Source organism: Rhinoderma darwinii, chromosome 4, assembly GCF_050947455.1.
Source record: "Rhinoderma darwinii isolate aRhiDar2 chromosome 4, aRhiDar2.hap1, whole genome shotgun sequence".
In the NCBI taxonomy this organism is placed as follows: domain Eukaryota; kingdom Metazoa; phylum Chordata; class Amphibia; order Anura; family Rhinodermatidae; genus Rhinoderma; species Rhinoderma darwinii.
Window position 1 is genome coordinate 204,535,401 of NC_134690.1, and position 24,917 is coordinate 204,560,317.

Genomic DNA, 24,917 nt, shown 5'->3' on the forward strand with positions numbered 1-24,917 from the left:
GCAATAAAGAGTGTATTAATTAATGGCCGCAGGATTTTGCAGGTAAAGGGCCATTTTACCCGCAATAAGGCACAGCCATTAACAGGCTATTTGACAGCCACGACGAACGTGGTGCCGGCGTGGTTGTTGGCCGCATCCCGGCCGGGTAAGGGCTGCTCCGTGTGGCTTTTCCCTCATGCTTTACTGAGATTAGCAAGGCACACCACAGCACATCTCTGTCACACCACTTCATAAAGACGACTTAAAAGTATACAAGCCAGGGGTGGGATGCAGCCGGTTTGCCCCGATACTCCAAAACCGGTTGTTAAAATTACAGAAGCGCGATAAAGCTGGAACCCGTCCCCTGCACTCAATTGTGTCCGTGTCCTTAGGATGCAAATGCAATTGATTTTCCTAGGGCTGCCCTGGCGAGGCACAGGACGCCTCACCATTTGGCGCTCTAGCAATGATGCCGTCGCCGCGATGACATCATCGCGCCGCTGCGTCGTTACGCAGGATGAGGCCTGGCATTGCTGGAGGACGACGCGGGAACGGGGACAGGTACGGATGTAGCCATCTTTAACTTGACTCTGATAACTTGCTGCAGCGTGATATCACACAACAAAAGCCATTGAAAAAGTCAAGATTAGAGATCTAATCAGCGTTTATTTAATGCGTTAAAAATCAGGTAAAGACGGCTATATCTGTAAGCATTTAATGTGTTTTTTCATTTAGAGTTTGCAGCATTGGGGCACTAAGTATACAGGGGACTCTATAGGGGGCTATATCTACAAGGAGCACTATGGCACTAAATCTACAGGGGACCCTACAGCGGGCACCAAATATACAGGGGACTATATAAGGGCCCCTATCTAAAGGGGGCACTAAATCTACAAGGGGCACTAAATCTATAGGGGACACTATCTACAGGGGACTATAGGGAGCCCTATCTATAGGGGGCACTAAATCTACAAGGGACTCTATAGAGGGCCCTATCTGCAAGGGCAGTATCTACAGGGGGCACTACATCTACAGGGGACTGCATAGGGGGCACTACATCTACAGGGGACTCTATATGGGGCCCTATCTACAGGGGGTACAATCTTCAGGGTCTCTATAGGGGGCCCTATCTACAGGAGCACTCTCTACAGGGGGCACTATTTACAGCCTATGGACTGCAGGGGGGACTCTATGGGGAACACTATCTACAGGGAACTCTAGGGGCACTGTCTACAGAGGGCTCTATGAGGAGCACTATCTACAGAGGGCTCTATGAGGAGCACTATCTACAGAGGGCTCTATGAGGGGCACTATCTACAGAGGGCTCTATGAGGGGCACTATCTACAGGGGACCCTATGAGGTGCATCATCTGAAAGGGGGATCTATGAGGGGCATGCTCTACAGAGGGCACTGTGTGTTTGGTGCATTACTTTACAGTGTTTGACACAATTTTATTTATGGGCACAGTCTATGATACTATTATATTCAGGGACACAGTGTGTAGCACTATCTTATTCAGGGGCATAGTGTATGATACAGTGTATGATACTATTATATTTAGGGGCGTATCTTCATTTATAGGTGCGGAAATGTTGGAAAAGTGAGCTCCTGAAGACATCTGAGCAGCAAACTGCAGAAATGGGTCGTGGGCCAGAAGAAGTCATCATAAAAGTCTGGACCGGATGAAAAAGAAAAGAGAAAAAGAAAGACTCCAATCTGAAAAGACGTCACCTGTGAGTCACTAAATGTAAATATTTATTCTTGCTGTGACTGATCAGTACTGTAGTCTGTAAAGGATCTGCCAGGCACAGCTTCTGTGTCTACGCCCATAGGTAATCAGTCTGCACCTGCTTCTATGTCTGTGAGACTGACTCCATTTTTCACCACTCAGGATGGCAGGCTTAGGAGTGGGAGAGCCTATCACAGCCGGGCCAGACGGAGCTAGCTCCTGCCCTCTGTCTATTTATACCTGCCTTTCCTGTTCCTCCTTGCTTGTGATTCTTCTCGTTTTGTTTCCTGGCCCTGCTGCAGCTTCTGAACTATTTGACCCTGCTTCATATTGACCCTGGCTTACTGACTACTCTCCTGCTCTGCGTTTGGTACCTCGTACACTCCTGGTTTGACTCGGCTTGTTCACTACTCTCCTGCTCTGCGTTTGGTACCTCGTACACTCCTGGTTTGACTCGGCTCGTTCACCACTCTTGTTGCTCACGGTGTTGCCGTGGGCAACTGCCCCATTTCCCTTAGCTTCTGTGTACCCTTGTCTGTTTGTCTGTCGTGCACTTATTGAGCATAAGGACCGTCGCCCAGTTGTACCCCGTTGCCTAGGGTGGGTCGTTGCAAGTAGGCAGGGACTGAGTGGCGGGTAGATTAGGGCTCACTTGTCTGTTTCCCTACCCCCATCATTACATAGTCACTGTATGATCTGCAGCGAGATGATGGGTGTATCGTTCTTTTTTGTGAAACAGCAACTCCCAGCGTATCCTTACCATTATTCCGGCTATACTGAGAGGTGTAGTTTTATGCTGTACAAACTTATATGACAGGGATTACACTGAATATGCAAATGATCTCTGTACTGAGTAGTATTTGTGCTTGTGCTGTATATATGTACTGAGCTTGGTTCTGGTGCTGTATATAAGTAGTGAGTTTGGTTCTGGAGTTATATACATTATAACAACCAAGCTCAATACATATGTACAGCACCAAAGAGAAGATCAATACATATATACAACTCCAGAACCAAGCTCAGCATATAAATACAGCACTAGAACCAAGCTTAGTACATATATACAGCACCAGAACCAAGCTCAGTATATATATACATAATAAAAACCAAGCTCAAAACATATATACATGTACTGAGCTTGGTTCTGGGGTTGTATATATGTACTGAGCTTCTCTTTGGTGCTGTATATATATGTGTGGACCTTTGTACAGCGCTGCGGAATATGTTGGCGCTATATAAGTAACAGAATTAAATAAGTATTGAGCTTGGTTCTGGAGTTTTATATTTATACTGACTGAGCTTTGCTTTGGTACTGTATTTATATACTGAGCTTGGTTTCTGGTGCTGTATTTTTGTACTGAGATTTGTTCTGGTGCTGTATATATGTAGAGGAATAATAATAATAATCTTAATTTATATAGCGCCAACATATTACACAGCACTTTACAATTTAGAGGGAACATGAAACAAACAATATCAGACATTGCATAGTGACAAAGCTAATTTACAATTCAAACAGAGGAGTGAGGACCCTGCTCGCAAGAGCTTACAATCTATGAGGAAATAAGGGAGACACAAAGTGTAACAGTGTTTGTTCTGTACAATAGTCCGGCCATTTTTATACACATGGGGCTGTACACATAAAGCTGCATGAGCCGGTCAGGAAAAAAAGGAAATTTGATCCAGCGCTGATAAATCAATAAAAGGAAGCAATGTTTCTAATTTTATTTATAACGAACTACATGCCATGACTAAGGACACGAGCTGCGTCTGAAATGCGTAGGCGAATTATTATTACAAACCATCTCTCATTGCGTCCTGATATTTTAAACTCTGTTTATAAATAAAATTAGGAACATTGTTTCCTTTTAACGATTTATCAGCGCTGGACCAAATTTCCTTTTTTTCCCTACGATATTTGCCGTGAGCCGTCAAGGGAATCCGAGCGCTGTTTGAACGGGAGATGCAAGAGTGGTGAGTTGGAGGATTTCTCCCTATTTTTCTTCTGTATTTATGTACCGAGCTTTGTTCTGGTGTTGTATTTATGTACTGAGCTTTGTTCTGGTGCTGTGTATATGTACTGAGCTTGGATTTGGCATTGTATGTATGTACTGAGCTTTGTACTGGTGTTATCTTTATGTACTGAGCTTGGTTCTTGTACCGTATCTGTTCATTAGCTGGGAGATTTGTCGCGGCTTACTGCGCACGCCACACTGTCCCCCATACTTCTCACAGTGCACAGTCTAACTAAATGGGCTGAGCACGCTAAGGATATTGAATGTGTGCATATAGGTCTATACGTAATGGGTGAGTTTAATATAATTAATGTCGGTAGGTACGTAAAATATACATAGTGTGGAAATACAGTTAAACATTGTGGACAGGGAATTTTTTAATTTAGAGTCCACTTTAATATACGGTGCATTTGGAATATTGTAATTGTTTTATTTGATTATCAGAATAATTATCCATGGCGCAATACACTGCAAAAGACGGCGACCCCCCCATGCCTTTGACATGTTGTTAAAAATTTGAATCCCACCCCTGATACAAGCTGCATATTAATAAGGAGCAAAGCCAATTCAGATGGCCTAGCACTGCAGATTAGCAATTGCCACAACAGATAAGGCAGCATTTACTAATATCCGCACAGATTACTGGCCATTGCATGTTATGGGGTTTAAAGTACCCCATTTACTTACTTAGTACAGATCATTTGTGCAGAATACTAACCAAAAATCTACATCAATTGCATGGCGTGTGAGCATGCTCTTATGTGTCCTGATCCCCACATTAATATACATGTTCTGCCTTACAAAATGTGCATGACCGTTCACTAGAGTCTGTCGACTGCGCCATTGTTTCTGAAAAAAAATAAAATGGAAACCTTATGGAATGGAGACAAACGGAAACCATTAGCAACAGAAGCATTACCTTTGAAATCAATGGTAATGCAAACTGAAGCTATGGTTTCCATTTGCCTTTCCGTTGATGCGTTCCTCCAACTGAAAGGTCTGATGGAACCCATCAACAGAAACCAAACGCTGATGTGAACACAACTTAAAGCGACAGCCAAACACCATAGGAAACCTGTAAAAAAATCCATCCTGTCATAGTCTAATTTTTCCCTCAAATACCAGGCAACAAAAACTTCAGATTGTTGTTGATGCAGTTGAAATCTGTAGGATCAGACAACAGAGATTTCTCCAATCAGATAAATGCACAGATAATACTTGAGCTCTACCTTTACACGCAGATATATTTTGCTTTTGATAGGTTTAGAATTTTTTTTTTTCAACATAGCAAAATAAATTCCTGCTATTCCGGCTTATGATTTTATTCATTTCCGCTAACTGTTTACAGTCAAATTATTATGTAAGTTTACACATTGGTATTATTGCTATAAATTAAGATTCTCTATCAGACCATTACGATATGAATACTTATCTGGACATAAGCAATAATGAACAACCTGATTGTATTACACAAAAAATAATACACCACCAAAATATATGCTATCACCTATAAAAAAAAAAAGTTATCCTAAACAGATGTGTAGCAGTGAGTGCAATAACCCCCAAAGAGAATTCGCAGATAGCTGAACCTGCTATATATGATCTTGTCAATGTCAGAATTTGGGAAACTTCAGAAAAGTGTTAATGACATCAGTGTAGATCTATGTGAATCATTAGAGGTTTCATCAAAGGGATCTTTTTTTGTTGGAACTCTGTTAGTTAAAAGTCAGTGACTTTAGTAATATGATACCAGGACTAGCTGCCTGCTATCCCTGTGGATTGTCTGTTCATCCAACATCACAGGGAAAGACAATAAAACAATTATGGGAAAGCCATGCAGTAATACCGTATGTTAGATATATTTTCTTATATGAACTACATATTTAGTTGTGCAGGTTATGTTTGGAATATTCCCTTTATAGACATTCCCTAAATATAAAATTTCAATAATGTAAAGGAATTACTATAGCACAAATTACTGTGTGCAAATATGTCATTATCAGCAGTCAACAACTGCAGTAATGTTCATTTCATTATTAGGAGTTATATCTATAAGACTTTATAATCCTACCAAATTCAGAATAATATTCCTTCATCGTGCTTTCATTTTGTACTCTAATGCCATTTGTTCAAACAAATAAAATCTAACATTATCTCTAATTCTGTCATGTATAGCGATATTGTAAAGGATCTGCCAGGCACAGCTTCGGGGTTAACTCCCATAGGTAATCAGTCTACACCTGAATCTACGTCTCTGAGACTGACTCCATCTTCCACCACTCAGGATGGCAGGCTTAGGAGTGGGAGAGCCTATCGCAGCCTGGCCAGACGGAGCTAGCTCCCGCCCTCTGTCTATTTATACCTGCCTTTCTTGTTCCTCCTTGCTTGTGATTCTTTCCGTATGGTTTCCTGGCCCAGCTACAGCTCCTACTATTTGATCCTGCTCCATACTGACCCTGGCTTACTGACTACTCTTCTGCTCTGCGTTTGGTACCTCGTGCTCTCCTGGTTTGACTTGGCTCGTTCACCACTCTGTTGCTCATGGTGTTGCCGTGGGCAACTGCCCCTTTCCCTTTGCTTTGTATTCCCTTGTATGTTTGTCTCGTGCACTTACTGAGCGTAGGGACCGCCGCCCTGTTGTACCCTGTCGCCTAGGGCGGGTCGTTGCAAGTAGGCAGGGACAGAGTGGCGGGTAGATTAGGGCTCACTTGTTCGTTTCCCTACCCCCGTCGTTACAGATATTAAATATATGTTCTTTATCTTAATACGGGTGTAGATATAAGGCCAGAATCCCACACACAGTTTTGATGCAGTTTTTGGTAAAAAAAATTTGCTCAGTTGTAAAGGATCTGCCAGACACAGCTTCTGTGTCGACGCCCGTGGATAGTCAGTCTGCACCTGCTCCTAAGTCTGATCGAGTGACCCCTCCTTCTACCAATCAGGCTTGGAGGCTGAGGAGTGGGAGAGCCTATCACAGCCTGGCCAGACGGAGCTAGCTCCCACCCTCTGTCTATTTATACCTTCACTTCCTGCTCCTCCTTTGCCTGTGATTCTGTCTGTTTCCTGGCTCTGCTGCTGCTTGTACTTTTGTCCTCTGCTCCATATAGACCCTGGATTACTGACTACTCTCCTGCTCTGCGTTTGGTACCTTGTACACTCCTGGTTTGACTCGGCTCGTTCACTACTCTCCTGCTCTGCGTTTGGTACCTCGTACACTCCTGGTTTGACTCGGCTCGTTCACTACTCTCCTGTTCTGCGTTTGGTACCTCGTACACTCCTGGTTTGACTCGGCTCGTTCACTACTCTTGTTGCTCACAGTGTTGCCATGGGCACTGAGCCGTTCCCCGGGCTTCTGTGTACCCTTGTCTGTTTGTCTGTCGTGCACATAGTGAGCGTAGGGACCGTCGCCCTGTTGCACGCCGTCGCCTAGGATGTGCCGTTGCAAGTAGGCAGGGACTGAGTGGCGGGTAGATTAGGGCTCACCTGTCTGTCTCCCTACCCCTGCATTACATCAGTTTTTTTTAGCCAAAGCCACAAGTGGATACAAAAGGAAGGATTGGTCTAAAGAAAACATTGATGCATCTCCTTTCTTTTGTGTCCACTCCTGTATCTGGCTAAAAAAAATCCTGAGCCAAAACTGCACCAAAAATTGTATCAAGACTGCATGTGTCAACATACGCAAAAGGTCTGAGAACAAAGTCTGTTTTATTGTCAATATTATAATATCTAACTGTACACTATGTACTGTATGAATTAGGCTATGTTTACATCTGCGTCAGGGCTCCGTTCCATCTGAGCTTTCCGTCGGAACGGAGCCCTGACTGACACAAACGGAAACCATAGGTTTCTGTTTCCATCACCATTGACTTCAATGGCGATGGATCCGGTGCCAATAGTTTCCGTTTGACTCCATTGTGCAAGGGTTCCATCGTTTTGACGGAATGAGTAGCGCAGTCGACTCTATTGATTCCATCAAAACGACGGAACCCTTGCACAACGGAGACAAACGGAAACCATTGGTACCGGATCCGTCACCATTAAAATCAATGGTGATGGAAACGTATGGTTTCCGTTTGTGTTAGTCAGGGCTCCGAGGAAAGGGCTCAGATGGAACGTCGAACAGAGCCCTGACGCAAAGTGAACGAAGCCTTAATGAGATAATGGTGCACTGGGATTCCTAAGCTCAGCTTAAAGTGACAACATAATTTACTGTGATAAACACAGTTAGGCCGTTTTTATCGTTAAACTGGTTTCAGACGGCCGTTTCACAGCCATGTTTTAATGTTCGTAATACAGACTTAACAATCAGACCTCCCGAAATTCTATTGAACAAAACCTAGATCACCATAGGGCTCTATAGTGATTTAAGTTTTCTGCTAGAACCGCTTGATGTCCGAAGCTTGCAATTCTAATACAGATGCGTAAATGTGGCTATGTTATGACCGTCTGAAACTGGCCTGATGTTGAACACTGTACACTGGCATGCAAAAGAGTGACTGTGATATAATGCAAGAGACATGGTTTTGCCCGGAAATTAGACCTAGCAACCTTTTCTCTTTTGCTCCCATTCAAAGTATAGGAGTATGGCCCGTAAAATACGAAAAATAGGACATGCTCCATAATTCCCGGCATGTTTCTACAGCACGGACACCCATCCGTAGCGCTACAGAAATGTGTCCGCAACCAATAGAACCGAATGGGTCCATAAAACCGGACCCATGCATACGGTTGTGTGAATGGGGCCTAACCAAGGAAGACGTGCAGAGCCTTCGTAAAAAGAATTAAATAGACAAATCACCGGGTCCAGATGTCCTACACCCCCGAGTTCTAAGGGAATTAAGTGCAGTGATAGACAAACTATTATTTCTGATATTTAAGGACTCTATAATGACAGGGTGTCACGAAGCGAGTTAGTGGACCCACTAGGCCGTACCGCTGTAGCGGGGAGGCAGCTGGACAAACAACAGGAAACCCCAGCAATACAATGTCCCGCACAAGGGTACCTGGATAGTCCAGAGAGTGGCTGCAGCTCTGGCACTGATGGAGATAGGTGCAGCAGTTAACGCCAAACGTGGCGGATGACACAGGTGCCGCAGGTTGCGCCAGACGTGGCGGATTCCTCAGGACGTGGCAGTTGACACAGGATGTGGCGGATTCCTCCAGAGGTGGCAGATGACACAGGACATGGCACGACTCGATACTATAGTCACAGCACGGGAAACAGGAACAGGTAACAAGGCACGGGTAACTGGAGCGGGAAACATTAAGGGACCATTTGCAAGACAGACTGGGAAAACTAACAACGCTCAGGCAAGGATCAGAAGGCCTGGGGCCATTTTATAGACCAGGAAATCATGGCAGTTGATGATGATGACGATTTCCTTTGTGCGCGCACTGGCCCTTCAATGGCTGCAGTCGTCGGGAGGTGAGTAAACCCGACGGCCCGCAGCCATGGATGCTACAGTATCCCCCCCTCTTCTTGGGGCCAGAGCGAGAGAGGAAATTCTTAATAAGCACAGGGGCACGGAGGTTCTCTTCTGGCTCCAAGGACCTCTCCTCAGGACCAAACCCTCTCTAGTCCACCAAATAGAAAGTCCTTCCTCCTACCCTCTTGCAGTCCAGGATCTCCCTCACCTCGAATATATCAGAAGGACCGCTGGCAGCAACTGTGGAACTAGAAGTTTTGTTGTTGCGGTTCAGGACCACTGGCTTCAGGAGGGAGACATGAAAGGAGTTGGGGATTCTGAGGGTAGGAGGCAGCCGCAGCTTATAGGAGACAGGGTTTATCTGTTGCAGAATCTCGAAAGGACCAAGGAACCTGGGAGCAAACTTGTATGAGGGTACATTCAAGCGAATGTTCCGAGAGGACAGCCAGCCTTTAGTCCCTGGAAGATACTGAGGTGGCTCTCTTCTCCCAGTATCTGCTTTTCGCTTCATGCAATCGACTGCCAGTAAAATAGAGGACCGGGTCTGTTGCCAGATTTGCAAAACATCCCCATAAGCAGAATCAGCAGCGGGTACTTGAGATGTGGTCGACACTGGGAGAGGGACTCTAGGATTTTGACTGTACACAATGTGAAATGGAGTGGAAGTGGTGGACTCACTTGTGTGGTTGTTGTATGAGAACTCGGCCCATGGAAGAAGCCATACCCAGTTATCGTGCTGTGAAAAGATGAAGTGGCGGAGATAATTCTCCATGATCTGGTTGATCCTCTCAACTTGCCCATTGGACTGGGGGTGATAAGCTGAGGAAAAGTCCAATCTCACATCCAGGAGTTTACAGAGGGCTCTCCAGAACTTTGAAGTAAACTGAACCCCTCGGTCGGACACAATGTGTAGAGGCAAGCCATGCAAGCGAAAGATGTGTAGAATGAAGAGACTCGCCAGTCAAGGAGTAGAAGGTAGGCCGGTCAACGGAATAAAATGTGCCATCTTAGAGAACCGGTCCACCACCACCCAGACGGTGTTGCATCCTGCTGAGGGGGGAAGGTCTGTGACAAAGTCCATCACAATGTGCTGCCAGGGGGTATTGGGTACAGGCAGAGGTTGAAGAGGGCCGGCAGTCTTGGAGTGAGTAACTTTGTTAGAGGCACACACCGTGCAAGAAGAGACAAAGTCCAGAACATCTTTAGGTAGGGTGGGCCACCAGAAGTGACGAGCAATCAGGTCTCAGGTTTTACGGACACCAGCGTGCCCAGCCAGTTTAGAACTGTGTCCCCAGCTGAGAATTCTTCTGTCTGCCAACCGAACAAAGTCCTCCCACGGGGGATGTCTCTAACCTGCAGAGGATTAGCAGTAACAGTGCAGTACGGGTCTATGATAGTCTGAAGGGACTCCACCGTGTCTTCCGTCTCAAAGGATCTGGACACGGCATCGGCCCTCACAATCTTGTCCGCAGGATGGTAATGGAGCACAAGCTGGAAGCGGGTGAAGAACAGCGACCACCTGGCTTGACGGGGACTCAGTCGTTGTGCAGACTGAAGGTAGGTAAGGTTTTTGTGGTCTGTGAAGATCAGGACGGGGAGAGCAGCGCCCTCTAGAAGATGTCTCCACTCCTCCAGAGCCAATTTAATGGCCAGCAGCTCCCGATCTCCAAAAGAGTAATTGCGCTCAGCAGAAGAAAAAAGTCTTGAGTAGTAGCCACATACTACTGCCTTTCCTTTGGAGCTCCTCTGGAACAGAAGTGTGCCAGCACCAACAGAGGATGCGTCCACTTCCAGTGAGAACTGCCGAGATACGTCAGGATGATGGAGGATCGAAGCTGAAGTGAAGGCTTTCTTGAGGCTAATAAATGCGGACTCTGCCTCTGGAGTCCACACCTTGGCGTTCGCACCCTTCTTGGTAAGGGTAGAGATGGGAGCCGTCAGAGAAGAGAAGTTAGGAATAAACTGCCGGTAGAAATTGGCGAATCCCAGGAACCGCTGTATGGCCCTTAAGCCTTGAGGACGTGGCCACTCCAGGACAGCTTTCACTTTCTCAGGATCCATCTTGAGACCTTGATCCGAGATGATGTAGCCCAGGAAGGGCAGAGAACGCTTCTCAAAGACGCACTTCTCCAGCTTGGCGTATAAATGATTCTCCCCTAATCGTAGTAGAACCTGACGGACATGCCTCCGATGAGTTGTCGGATCTGGGGAGAAAATCAAAATATCATCGAGATAAACAACAACACAGACATAGAGGAGATCTCTGAAGATATCATTAACGAACTCCTGAAATACTGCAGGAGCGTTACACAGTCCGAAGGGCATCACTAGGTATTCGTAGTGCCCGTCCCAGGTGTTAAATGCCGTCTTCGATTCATCACCCCGGCGAATCCGGACTAGATTATAAGCCCCCCGCAGGTCTACCTTAGAAAAAACGTTGGCTCCTCGTATGCGATCAAACAGCTCAGATATAAGTGGCAAAATGAAGGACTCCAACCTGGAGCTTCAACGGCTTGGTTTTAGAAACGATGGGATCAGGCAGAGGCAGTCCATTAACTGAGGCAACAGCCAAAGACGTCTATAGGGGAACTGTGGGCAACTGAAGATGATCCACAAGCTCTTTCTGGATGAAGTTTGCAGCAGAACCATAGTCAAGATAGGCAGAAACTTGATGCGTCCTCTCGCCGGATACTAGGGTCACAGGAATAGTCAGCTTGGAACAGAATGCTTTATTAGGTACCGTTCCATCTAGGGTTGTCTCTCCAATCAGTCCTAGGCAATGGGGTCTCTCTGGCCTCTGGGGACACAGACGCACAATATGGCCTCTGAGGCCGCAATACAGACGAAGTCCAGAAGTGCGTCTACGTTGTCTCTCCTGGGTAGACAATTTCACATAGTTACTCCGCATCGGATCCCCTGGTGGGACGACTGAGGAGGATTGCTGAAAAGTAGGATCCAGCCTAGGAAGTTCTCTCTCCCAGAGAACTTCTTGGGAACGTTCCCGGATCCTCATGTCAACCCAGGAGGCGAGTAGGATAAGATCGTCCAGGGTAGATTGCAGATCGACAGCAGCCAGCTCGTCCTTGATCCCTGAAGACAGTCCATGCCAGAATGTGGCCACCAAAGACTCGTTGTTCCACGTCAATTCAGCAGCCAGGATACGGAACTGAATGGCATACTCGCCCATGGAGAGGTCTCCCTGGTGTAGGGTCAGCAGGGATGCAGCAGCCGAAGAAATTCGCCCTCAAAGATCGAGCGGAAGGTCTGTAAGATGCACTGCAAGTCATGGGTCTCTGGCCCCTGATATTCCCACAGGGGATTAGCCCATGCCAGGGCTTTACCAGTAAGGAGAGAGATGATGAAGGCGATCCTGACGTCATCTGAAGAGAAGGACCTGGCATGTAGTCTGAAGTGGATCAGGCACTGATTCAAAAATCCCCTGCAGGACCTCGGATCTCCGTCATAGCATGGAGGTAGCGGAAGGAAACACATGGGATTGGTACCGGTACAGACAGGAAGTGTAGCAGGAGGAACAGCAGGAATGGGTAGGAACAAGCAGCCGATGGGCTATGGCGTACACTGACAGGAGGAGTTGGTCTTGTCGTGACTGGAGATCCTCCATCTTGGCCAGCATGGCTTGTGTTGTCAAGGTCTCAGGTTGACCAGCGGGGTCCATGGCCTAAGCGTACAGTCACGTAGCGAGTTAGTGGACCCACTAGGCCGTACCGCCGTAGCGGGGAGGCAGCTGACCAAACAACAGGAAACCCCAGCAATACAATGTCCCGCACAAGGGTACCTGGATAGTCCAGACAGTGGCCGCAGCTCTGGCACTGATGGAGATGGGTGCAGCAGATAACGCCAAACGTGGCGGATGACACAGGTGCCGCAGGTTGCGCCAGACGTGGCGGATTCCTCCGGATGTGGCAGATGACACAGGACGTGGCGGATTCCTCCGGACGTGGCAGTTGACACAGGACGTGGCTGATTCCTACGGACGTGGCAGTTGACACCGGACGTGGCGGATTCCTCAAGACGTGGCAGTTGACACAAGACGTGGCACGACTCGATACTATAGGCACAGCACGGGAAACAGGAACAGGTAACAAGGCACGGGTAACAACTGGAATGGGAAACATTAAGGGACCATTTGCAAGACAGACTGGGAAAACTAACAACGCTCAAGCAAGGATCAGAAGGCCTGGGGCCTTTTTATAGACCAGGAACTCATGGCAGTTGATGATGATGACGATTTTCTTTGTGCGCGCGCTGGCCCTTTAAGGCCGGGCACGAGCGTGCGCGCGCACTCTACGGGACACAGCAGACCGGAGCGGAAGTGAGCGCTGGCGTTTCCTAGGAAGGAGATGGGGACCAGCGCTCACGGATCCAGTGCTGCGGGTGTCGGGAGGTGAGTAAACCCGATGGCCCGCGGCCATGGACGCTACACAGTGTCTGTTCAACAGGCGCATAGTAAATGAGGTGCCAATTTTCAAAAGTGAGTCAACAGTGAGCCCGGAAACTATAAGCCTGTAAATTTAATTCTATTGTGGGTAAAATATTTGAAGGCTTTCTAAGAGATGCTATCCTGGATTATCTCAATGAGAATAAGGGTATAACTCCACATCAGTATGGGCTTCTATAGGATCGGTCCTGTCAAACTAATCTGATCAGTTTCTATGAGTGAGTAAGCTCTGGACTGGACATTGGATTTCATATATCTTGGCTCTCCAAACCAAGATACTGTGCAGCATAAAAGGTTAGAGCATAAAATGAGAATGCTGGGAGTGGGGGGAAATGTATGTAAGTGAAAAAGTCACTGGTTCAGTGATAGAAAACAGAGGATGGTTATTAAGGGTACATACATGCTCAGATTCGGTCTCCGTTACTAGTGCGGTACCACAGGGGTCAGTATTGGCCCCTTTGCTGTTTAATATATTTATAAATGACCTTGTAGAGGAATAATGGAAATGGTTTTATCCACACTTGACCATCTACTGTCAATCTGTGACCATTATGGGCAATTGCAGAATATTATCACAAATACATGATTGGACGTCACAATTATTGTTAATAATCTTAGCAACTTTACTATCGTTATCAATAATTATAATGTCTATGGGGATATTTAAAGGAATAATATTTTACACAAAATGGGTTAACTCATTAATAGTCTAGGGCTAGACTGTATCTGCTTGTGTTTGCCCTCTCCCACTGAGCTCTCTATTTGAGAAATAAAAATAAAAAATTAGAACGCTCATCGTGCGGTGGAGAATCTTTACCTCTATGACTAGTTTAAGTATCAATAATATTTCTAAAACGGCCAATAAATTTTGGATTTTGTATCAATAAAATTTCTAAAATGGGTAATACATTTAGGATTTTGTATGTAATCTGTAAATACTATATATGTTACATTTTGCATTATGGTGGCAGGAAACAAAAACACCATAGGGTTCTGGGCAGATTCCCAAACTGTGGACAAAAATTATTTCCATCCAGAATGTAAAAATTTAGGCATAAAAGACTCCAAAGTACTGGCAAATCCTGAAACTCACCAACATAGTAAAGGATAGACTGCATGTGGCAGGCAATGGTCCCAGCGGGAGGGCAGCTCTCTCTGCACCATATGCCTCAGCACGTGTCCTGCGCCCCCGGGTGTGCACATTCACACCCGGCCATGTGTACCGGCTCCCCCTCGGCATGGAGGGAGGGGAGTGCTGCAGACAGGCGTCAGGATATAATGACAGGAGCCGCGATCACATCTACACAGCGGAGGGAGCCATGGACTCGCAGCAGACAGCGGAGCAGAGAGCGTCTCCGGCCGCCGGCACCGAGCACAGTGCCCATGCTGCCAGGTCTGTGCCCCTGCACCACACATACACCTTGGCTTCTGGGACAGGGGTTTATCAGGACTAACCACTTGTGTGTTTCTAGGTGTGCGGCAATGTGGAGACCATGGAAGGAGCCACTGCTGACCACAAACAACATGCAGCAGGTAAGTCGTGCGCTCCATGTCATTGCTGCAGCCTGGCCATATATGTGAACATTGCCCCCCAATTATACAAGATCAGATATTACCCATCATGTGAATATTGATTTCCGCAGAGAATCCTGGGAAATATTGTGTTTGAGTTGCCTCATATGCTTTACTGTAATAAACAGTGAGATTGGAGCATTTACCCCAGAAACGTCTGACTGATGGAAAAGATTCCCATGTGTAGACTTTACATCTATGATATGATATCTATGATCTATGTAATGATACATCTATGGCTGCAATTATCTACACAATGATTGCAGAAGTGGAAGTTCCATCACTTTTTTTGCTACAATTTTGCAGTGATTTTAAAGAATTCTTATGTTTTTTTTAATTATTTAAACTGCATGCTTCTCGGTGTGCAGTTTTTTGTTGCGATTTTTCACCTTTTGGTTCATCGACATGTATTGCTTACACTGGACATTACTTACATGTAAAAAACCAAGCATAATAATAATAATAATAATTTTGTACAAATACGGTGAATAGACAATAAATAAAAAATAAAAAAGACAATTTCTCATCAAATTGATGGTTGATACATAAATAGTTAAGGAATCTCACTGACATGCATGGAAGTTTATTGGTCTGCTCCTTAGATGGTATCAGAAGTGAATGGAATGATGTCACTAATAGGTGGTCACTTATGTGCGATCAGTTTATGTATCTAAGCCTTTACTTATAAAGGTCTTAAAGAGGCTCTGTCACCAGATTATCGAATCCCTATCTCCTATTGCATGTGATCGGCGCTGCAATGTAGATAACAGTAACGTTTGTTTTTTTTGGAAATACTATCATTTTTGGCTAAGTTATGAGCTATTTTATATTTATGCAAATGAGCCTTTCTAATGGACAACTGGGCGTGTTTTCTCTTATTTCCAACTGGGCGTGTTTACTTGTTTCACTGCACAATCACACTGTGCTGTGGATCATGCTGGGCTGGAACAATGAGAAGTGTAGGACACTGATTGGTCACTGATTGGTCAGCCTCATTCACTCCTCTGTACAACACCCAGTTGGTAAAAAGTAAAAACACGCCCAGTTGTCCGTTGAGAAACTCATTAGCATAAATCTAAACTAGCTCATAACTTGCTCAAAAATGATCGTTTTTAAAAATAAAAACCACTGCTGTTATCTACATTACAGCGCCGATCAGATTATGTAGGAGATAGAGCACTTATAATCTGGTGACAGAGCTTCTTTAAACTGTGTATGTAGAATCAGCCCTATCATATCTTATTAGGAATCTGTTATATCTACATGTTTGTTTGGTTTATTATTATTATTATTATTATTATTATAACAACATTATTTTTATGATGATGCACATTTGTTGTCCTAATGTAATGTCTCTCCTGTCTGATCTACAGCCATCAAGTTTATTTCAGCAGCCCATGAATGACAAAGTTAAACTGCCAGCCTTTCAGCACCCTGTTAAGTAAGTACATTTGTTTAATTTTTTTATTGGTAGGAGTTGCATTACATTATGTACAGTAGTTAAAAAAGCATATTATTAGTACAAACCTCTATCTATCTATCTATCTATCTTCGATCTATTATCTATAACCTATCTACTATGCCTGTTTCTGTTATCTATTAATGTTTTTATCTATCTATCTATCTATCTATCTATCTATCTATCTATCTATCTATCTATCTATCTATCTATCTATCTATCTATCTATCTATCTATCTATCTATCTATCTATCTATCTATCTATCTACCGTGATTTGCTATTCACCCACCTTGGTGTTTGGTTGCATTACAACATTGAATTAAAATGGCTTTTTGGGGGGTTTTTACCATTTGATTTATACCTCATGTCTACCACTTTGAAGGTGCAGAATGTGACACAAACAATAATTTAGACAAAAAACATAGAACTTTAAAGTGTAACTATACCTTCATAAAACTTTTGACATGTCATGGTGACATGTCAGAATTTAGGATCAGTGGGGGTCCGAGCACTAACACCCCCATCGATCATGAAAACGTGGCAGAAGCGCTATGCCGCTTAGTTTCTGATCGGTTCTGCTCGGCTTTCCTCGGAAAGCTGAGTGAGCGGTGTACAGACTCATAGACTTTCTATAGAGCCCGTAAACTACTCGCCCGGATTTCTGAGGAAAGCCGAGCAGAGCCAATTAGAAATGAAGAGACACAGCGCTCACCTGAGTGCTTCTGCCGCTTCGTTTTAGCGATCGGTGGGGGTCTAAGTGTTAGGACAAAACTTCTGACATGTCACTATGACATGTCAAAAGTTTTATGCAAGTATAGTTACACTTTCATGTTCTTAGCATATCTAGAAACTCAGATTTTTGCCCATTTTTCCAGGCAAAATTACTCCCAGCTCCTTCAAGTTAGATGGGTTGCATTGGCGTACAGCTGTGTTCAAGTCATACCACAGACGCTCAATTGGATCCAGATCTGGGCTTTGTCAAGGCCATTCCAGGACATTTAAATGCTTCCCCTTTAACCCCTCCAGTGTAGCTTTAGCAGCATGTTTAGGATCATTGTCATGCTGGAAGGTGAGCCTCTGTCCCAGTCTCAAATCTCCAGCAGACTGAAACAGGTTTTCCTCAAGGGGGTGAATAGTTTTGCAAGACACTATATCTAGATTTATCTATCTATTTATAAATCAATCCACATTTTCTATCTAAAGTAGGACCCTTCAACACTGCCTTTCCCCTGCATGTTTGATGTATGCATCAGGAAAGCTCCCAGCGCATATGTTAAACATACCGATAGGCTCCCGTTATACGTAGGAAGGCTAAAAGAGTGCCCTTTTGGCCTCCTTCGGATGGTATATGTCTGGGATACTGTTTTTTTTTCTTTTTGCTGGATGGAATAGTGTAGTCAACTATGCTATTCTATAAAGAGGCATCCATTAAAAAAAAACTTATATTGTGCGGTATACGTTTTTTTAACATGGGAGCCTATTGGTGATAGACGCCACTGTATGGTCTACGTACAGGCATCCATTTAATGTATATGTCATGAGTTTTTCAATAGCTTTTCATGACGTATCTGTTAAACAGATGCCAAAATAGCCTATAGGTGATGGATGCCTGTAAAAAATGCCATACTGTGGGATCCGTCACCCATAGACTATCATAGGATCCGTTTAACAGTTACGTCTTGAGAGTTCATAATAGTCTATGAGTGATGGATGCCACTGTTAGGCATCGGTTACACCCTCCGATTAACATATAGTTCGGGAGCTTTTCCCGGCGTATATGTAAAACGAAGACCATAAACGCAGTATGAAAGGTGCCTTACTGACGGTTTTTCTGCATCAGACTTGATTCCAGAATTGTTATGAGCAAGTCCTACTTTACCTCTAATGATAGCATTGTAATACCATATACATATGTCTAATAAAAGGGGTGTCAATTACTAAGGTGACATAATTTAGAATATGCAATACCAACCAAAAGGGCTTATCTCACACACCACACAGTGCTATACACCCTAGGACAAAGATAGGTGGCGCCCAGTGGATAATCACCGGTACCTGAAGCACCGAATCCGGAATTAAGATTTGGTGCTTGGGGAAGAGGAGGTTAGGTGCTGGACTTTCTTCTCTGACCCTGTACAGTTGGTCATACCCTTGCAACAACGGTTGGCCGAACATTACGACAGCTAATATTAACGAACTCCTCATACACATGCACTGTAATTTGTATTAGGGTCTTACCTCTCTGCAGGTATGCTACTGGCTTAGGCTAATTTAGTGACTTGATGGCAAGTGACTGTGTTAATATGGCAACATGCTATATGAAATGTCACTTGTGGTCATTAGATTTTACATAGATGGAGATGCAGCATGCCACCTATTTACCCAACAGTTGTGTCCTGGAGAATACTAAATAATAGGGGTAGTCATGCAGTTCAACAACATGTAAAGCTACCGAAGCCAAGCAATATACTACCTCCATCAAAGCTTGCCATTTCACCCTAGCTGTAGATGATCAGTAGCATTATATATCTATAAATAAATTTTTTAAACAAGCGGATGTTTATTTTTTTTACAGGCTTTTCTGGCCAAAGTCAAAGTGTTATGACTTCTTGTATCCAGAGGCCGAAGAATTGCTCAAAAACTTTCCAGTTCAAGCCACCATTTCTTTCTATCAGGAATCAGACAGCAGTGCTTCTGAAGATGAAGAAACCTATGAGAACTAAGACCCTACACTGTATATATTGCATCCTAATCCAAACTAGAGATACACATCTATTGGACCATAATGCTGTTTTACTGCCCGAATACTGGACAGATTGTACATAGTCATGTGACATTTAAGATGTTCAAGGTGGTATACTAAGGAGGACTGCTCGGCAAGAAAGTCTGCATTTTTCTATTCCACATGGATCAGCCCATAAGGAGCTCATCTACTCTAACATTTGGAAGACTGCAGCCACAAAACGTAATTACTCGTCCCACTTTCAACATACCAAAAGGACCATCTGACATTAAATGTTACTTTTTAAACCTATTTTATAATATACATTTGTAAAACACTGTATCATTGACAATACTTGAAACAGATTGTGCTGTTGAAATCAATGTTTCGAATTTACAAAATTTACTTAGTGTACTAATCTATGTATTTTTTTTTTTATCTCATAGGTGTCTGTGTTAACTGCCTAGTGCGAGGTCTACAGGCACCTGTGAAAAAATATAGATTTGTTCCAGATTTTAATGTCCTCCTTTTAACATTACCTATATCTTTACTATAAAATGGTAAAAGGACATTTGTCACCAGATAGAGTTCTTATGTATAGGGCTTCTTTAAGATACCCGATTAAAGAGATATTTTTCGGTGCATCTGCATCCACTAAATGTTTCCCTGATCCTACTCTGTATAAATAATGAATTGACGAATGTGCTCATCTGATGGTTTCTTCTGGATGTGTAGACTTTTATTTTTCGAAGTCTTCTCAGCCATAAGGAACCATCACAAGAGCTATCTCAACACAACACAGTGATTGTGTAATATTTTGACCCCCCTCGATCAGTGGGCCATTTAGTGGATGCAGATGCACCCACAACCTTCTCTGTAAGGGTATGTTCACACGGAGGAATTTTACAAGCGGAATTCACCACTGAGTCGGCCGCATAATTCCGCGTCCCATTCAATTCAATGGGAGTCGGACGCTTCTTTTTCCCGCTAGCTGATTATTTCAATCTTCTGGCGGTTTCCGGCTGAACTTCCCATTGATGTCAATGGGAGGGAGGAATCCTGCTGCCGGCAGGAATCGTTCCGTGGCGGGTAAAGCCGTGTGAACTAGCCCTAACTAACGCTATGTTCACACGGTCGGATACGCTGTTGAAAAGCCTGTAGCGTATCAGACCCAGAACTCACAGAGGAATCCGGCTGAATATTCGCATCAAATGATGTGCGGATATTCAGCCTAACTAACCGCTGCGGCAAGCGGCCGATAGAATAAAATAAAAGTATATATATATATATATATATATATATATATATATATATACTCACACACACTCACCTCTTCTGACGCTTCCGGGTCTGTGCTGCATCGGTTGGTCTGTTCGCAGATGGCCTCTTGTGATGACGTATCACCGCATGTGACTGCTGCAGCCTGTAATTGGTTGCAACGATCACATGTGATGAAACGTCATCACAGGAAGCCGTCTGTGCACAGACAAGCCTGAGTATGGTCTTTTATTTTTTATATTTGTAACTTTTAAAATATTTTTTTTTTCCAGAACTTGCGGAATTTGCTGTGTAAATGCAGCATAATAAGGGCGACTCTGCAACATAAATTGGTCAATTTATTTATAATTTTTTCTGGTTTCTTTTCCCACAGCATGTGGATGAGATTTCTTTAAATCTTATCTACTTTGCTGCTACTGTAATACGCTGCAGGTGTTCCGCCTGCAAATCCGGATGGAAAATCTGCACATACTGTAATATGGCATCCCATAGATGTCCTAAGAGCTGTTTGCCGAAAAATGCTCTTTGGTTTAGTGCTTGACCTCTGAAGTCTTTTTTACATCTAGATCTATGCAATTAGGCTTTTATGTATTTTCAGACATTCTGAGCATTTGTTTCACTCCAAGCACTTTCTGCCTTGAATATAAATGTATGTACCTATTTATTTCTCCTGTAGTTTTACTGTATTTTTTAAGATGTTATTTATAATAAAATTACAATTTTGTAAAGCTTTTAAATAGCCTGTCCAGAATGTTTTCTCTTTGTATTGCCCGTCTATAGTTTTATATTGTGCCTGGGCATATGCAGGAGTCACCAAAAGTTACAGGGTGCTGCATTGCTTTTTAAATGATGCTTTGTTAGGGACTATCTTTGCCTATAATACTAGGAAATTGCTTTACGAGCAACTCCCTAATATAAAGTTATTATTCAATGCTCTCACTTTACAAGCACAATCAATGCCAATAAAAAGCTTGCTGGGCTCAGGATTAATCAGAAATTCTTCATAATGCAATCCCTTAATATAAGGCCATGTTCACACGTAGCGTAAACACTGCAGAATTTCCAACTGGATTTTCTGTGCGGAAATTCCACAGATTGATAATCCGCACCGGAAGTCACTTTCCGCACTTCTTCTCTGCAGATTTTTCCAACAGGATGTGGATGATATTAAAAAAGAGACCTGCCTGAAGAAATATATAAAAGTCCCATTAGTGTAAATTAAAATGAGAAAACCTATTATTTTTAATAACGTTATCAGAACCTGAAGTTAGAGATGAGAAGCGTAAAGCTTCTTCTGATTTATCTCAAGTCCAGTGTTCTCATAAAGAGATACTAGGTGGAATTTATCGAGGTTTACGTCACTTTACTGGAAAAAAAAAAGAGCACATTTTTGCGCCCAGCTATTTTGCGCTAATAATTTGTAACTTTTTTCACTTTCAAGCCACGCCTGTCATTTTTTGAAAAGTTGGTTGGGCAAATGTACTATAATTTACTCAAGAAATTAGCATAAAGTATTGCGGAAATCTATGGCAGCTTGCAGCTGGCGTAAATTTCACTTTGTCGCGCACAGTGTGAGAAGATTCCAGGAATCGCACACGTGTACCTGGTTTGCAAATTCCACTGTTGCCTGCCATCACTTCAACTTCCACGCGGCTCACCTCGGCCACCTGCTCCACCTCCACTCTGCCGTCCTTCCTGGCTTCCTCCTTATCCCGCCCCTGCTTATCTTTTCCCATGCAGTCGGTGTCCTAGTTGGGCTTGCATTCCTCCACAATGGTGGGCTATTTGTACCTAACCTCACTCAAGATAATCCCTATTGGCACCGTGGGTTCCAGCAGTACCCAGCAGCAAAGGCTGGCATGTTACAGAGTGGATAATAGGCCATACACTGGCCCCCAGAGCGGCGGCACTACTGATGGTGAGCTGTCTGGATAGAGGAGGAGATAGGAGATCCTCTCCTTTATTGGTAGGGTAGAGACTAGTTCCCCTTCTCAGTAGGGACCACCCTACAGCATGTCACTTCTAAAAATCATGTCACAGGGCTTATGCCCAGGGAATAAACTACGTTTCTAGTAGTGCGAATAATTTGGTCTGGCTGCTGCTTAGAATAAGATTTTGGGTTCATAGGATCATGATAATAGGCATGTTGAGTAGGGTTTTGATTGGGCATGAGGAGTATAGTGAGAGCGGACGTGGAGACCCGGGACAGCCTATGATGCGACAAATGTATTACAAACTGTGCACCTCTTAATAAATTTATTTCATTTTACTGATGGTTTCAGACTAAGGCGTCATGCACACAACCGCAATTTTACTGCCGTATACTATCCACAATTGTGCATAGTAAAGAATACATACTTTCCTATGGGCCAATGTACACAACCGTGGTTTCCATGGTCTGTGCATTGCCCGGACCGCAAAAAAACTAAGACAAGTCATTATATGGTGCGCATTTGCGGTTAAAATGAATGCACTTCTTGTGTGTGCACAGACCGTGATTGTGGATAACCCGCGGATGACACTCTGCGGCCCGTACGTGCCGTAATCACGGACCGTGTACACAGCTACGGCTGTATTCAGGAGACCTAAGACCGGCGGATGAAATGCTAGTCTTAGTAAATCTGGGCCTACGTGTAGATCCAAATCACTATTCACATAATTGTGTCCGTATCAATACACACAACTACCACTATTAGAAAAAAAATTCAAAGATGAAGTACTCAATACTATGAAATACTCAATGAAGTACTAAGTGTACCATTCTTTACATTAAAGTTATTTAACACAAACTGATTTCTTTGGTGAAAACTCACGCAAGCGCTGTGCGTTGGCGCATGCTAGAGCCATCAATCAAGCCAAGGGGTGGTGTTTGGCTAGGCTTAGGCTGGAGAGCACTTGCAGGACTTAGGACTCAGTATGCCAAGCAAACATGTCCCTGTACCATCCACGGCCGTGGACCGTCGTGGTTACTCACACCTCGACGACTGCAGCCATGGCCTTGTGAGTGCTGGTCCGCATCTCCTCCCCAGGAGATGCCAGCACTCACTTCCACTCTGCCCTGCAGTGTCCCGTAGGGTGCGCGCGCGCGCTGTTGCCCGGCCTTAAAGGGCCAGCGTGCGTGCACATGAAAATATGGTTCTAATTAGCCTAATCACCCTGGACTATAAAAGGGCCCCTGCCCTTTCACTCCTTGCCTGAGCGTTGTTCATATTCCTCTGTTAGTCTTGCAAATGGTCCTTTATTTGTATCCTGTTCCCTGTGTTCCCGTGCCCGGCTACCTGTATCCTGTATCCCGTGCTGTGTTTATTCCTGTGCCCGCTCTAGTGTTGGAGTCGTGTTGTTCCGTCTAGTATGCCTGCTGATTTACACCACGTGTGGTGTCATCTGTCACATTTTGCATCACCTGCCGCCAAGGTCCCATTTGTGCCTAAGCCGCTGCTACTGTACGCTTGTGCTCTGACTTTATATTGACTTGGTACACTGTTGTTTGGCCAGCTGCTATCCCGCTACAGCGGTGCAGCCTAGTGGGTCCACATATCCACAGATCGTGACAGTCCCGCATGCATGCCGTCTATGGAACACGTGCCATAGGGTGCTGACCCCTAATGTAGATATTGGTATAGATTGTAAATTTTAATAAAAACAAAAGGAAGATTTATTAAAAGTAGTACAAGTATCATGTGAAAGACATTATAGCAACTAAACAGATCACAGATTCATAGGGGCAACCAGATTATGTGCTATTGGGACATATTCTTTTATACTTATAATCCCCCACTGTCTCTACAATAATGCCAAAATTTACAGAAGTCAAAACAGGAAAAATGAAATCCCCACAGCATAGTATTGTGGCACATGCATGTTTTAAGGTCAATGTAGACAATGCCACATTAAGAAAGACACTGGGTAAAAATGGCATCCATGTTGCAAACCATAAGCCACTGCTGACCAAAAAGAACACAAAGGCTCGTCTCGCATTTGCCAAAAAAAAAAACCCTCTACATGACCCCCAAGACTTTTGGAATAATATTCTGTGGAACTTTTTGGAAGATATGGGTCTTGTTACATCTGGCATAAAGATAACACTGCATTTCACCATAAAAAAAAATTATACTAACAGTCAAACATGGTGGTGGTAGTGTGATGGTCTGGGGCTGCTTTTCTTCTGCAGTAACTGGACGACTTGTCATAATTGATGGAACCATGAATTGTGCTTTCTATCAGATAATCTTGAAGGAGAATGTCCGCCCGTCAGTTCGTGACCGAAAGCTCAAGC

At 44.1% G+C, this 24,917-nt stretch overlaps 1 protein-coding gene across 1 annotated transcript; it reads left to right on the plus strand.

Moving 5' to 3' along the window:
* Window positions 1-14,924: 14,924 nt before the first annotated feature.
* On the plus strand, window positions 14,925-21,302 carry RIPPLY2 (ripply transcriptional repressor 2). Its single transcript, XM_075864170.1, has 4 exons — window positions 14,925-15,002; window positions 15,082-15,142; window positions 16,555-16,622; window positions 19,217-21,302. Exons 1-4 carry the CDS (start codon window positions 14,929-14,931, stop codon window positions 19,362-19,364), a joined length of 351 nt encoding a protein of 116 aa, XP_075720285.1. The 5' UTR covers window positions 14,925-14,928; the 3' UTR covers window positions 19,365-21,302.
* Window positions 21,303-24,917: the final 3,615 nt, after the last annotated feature.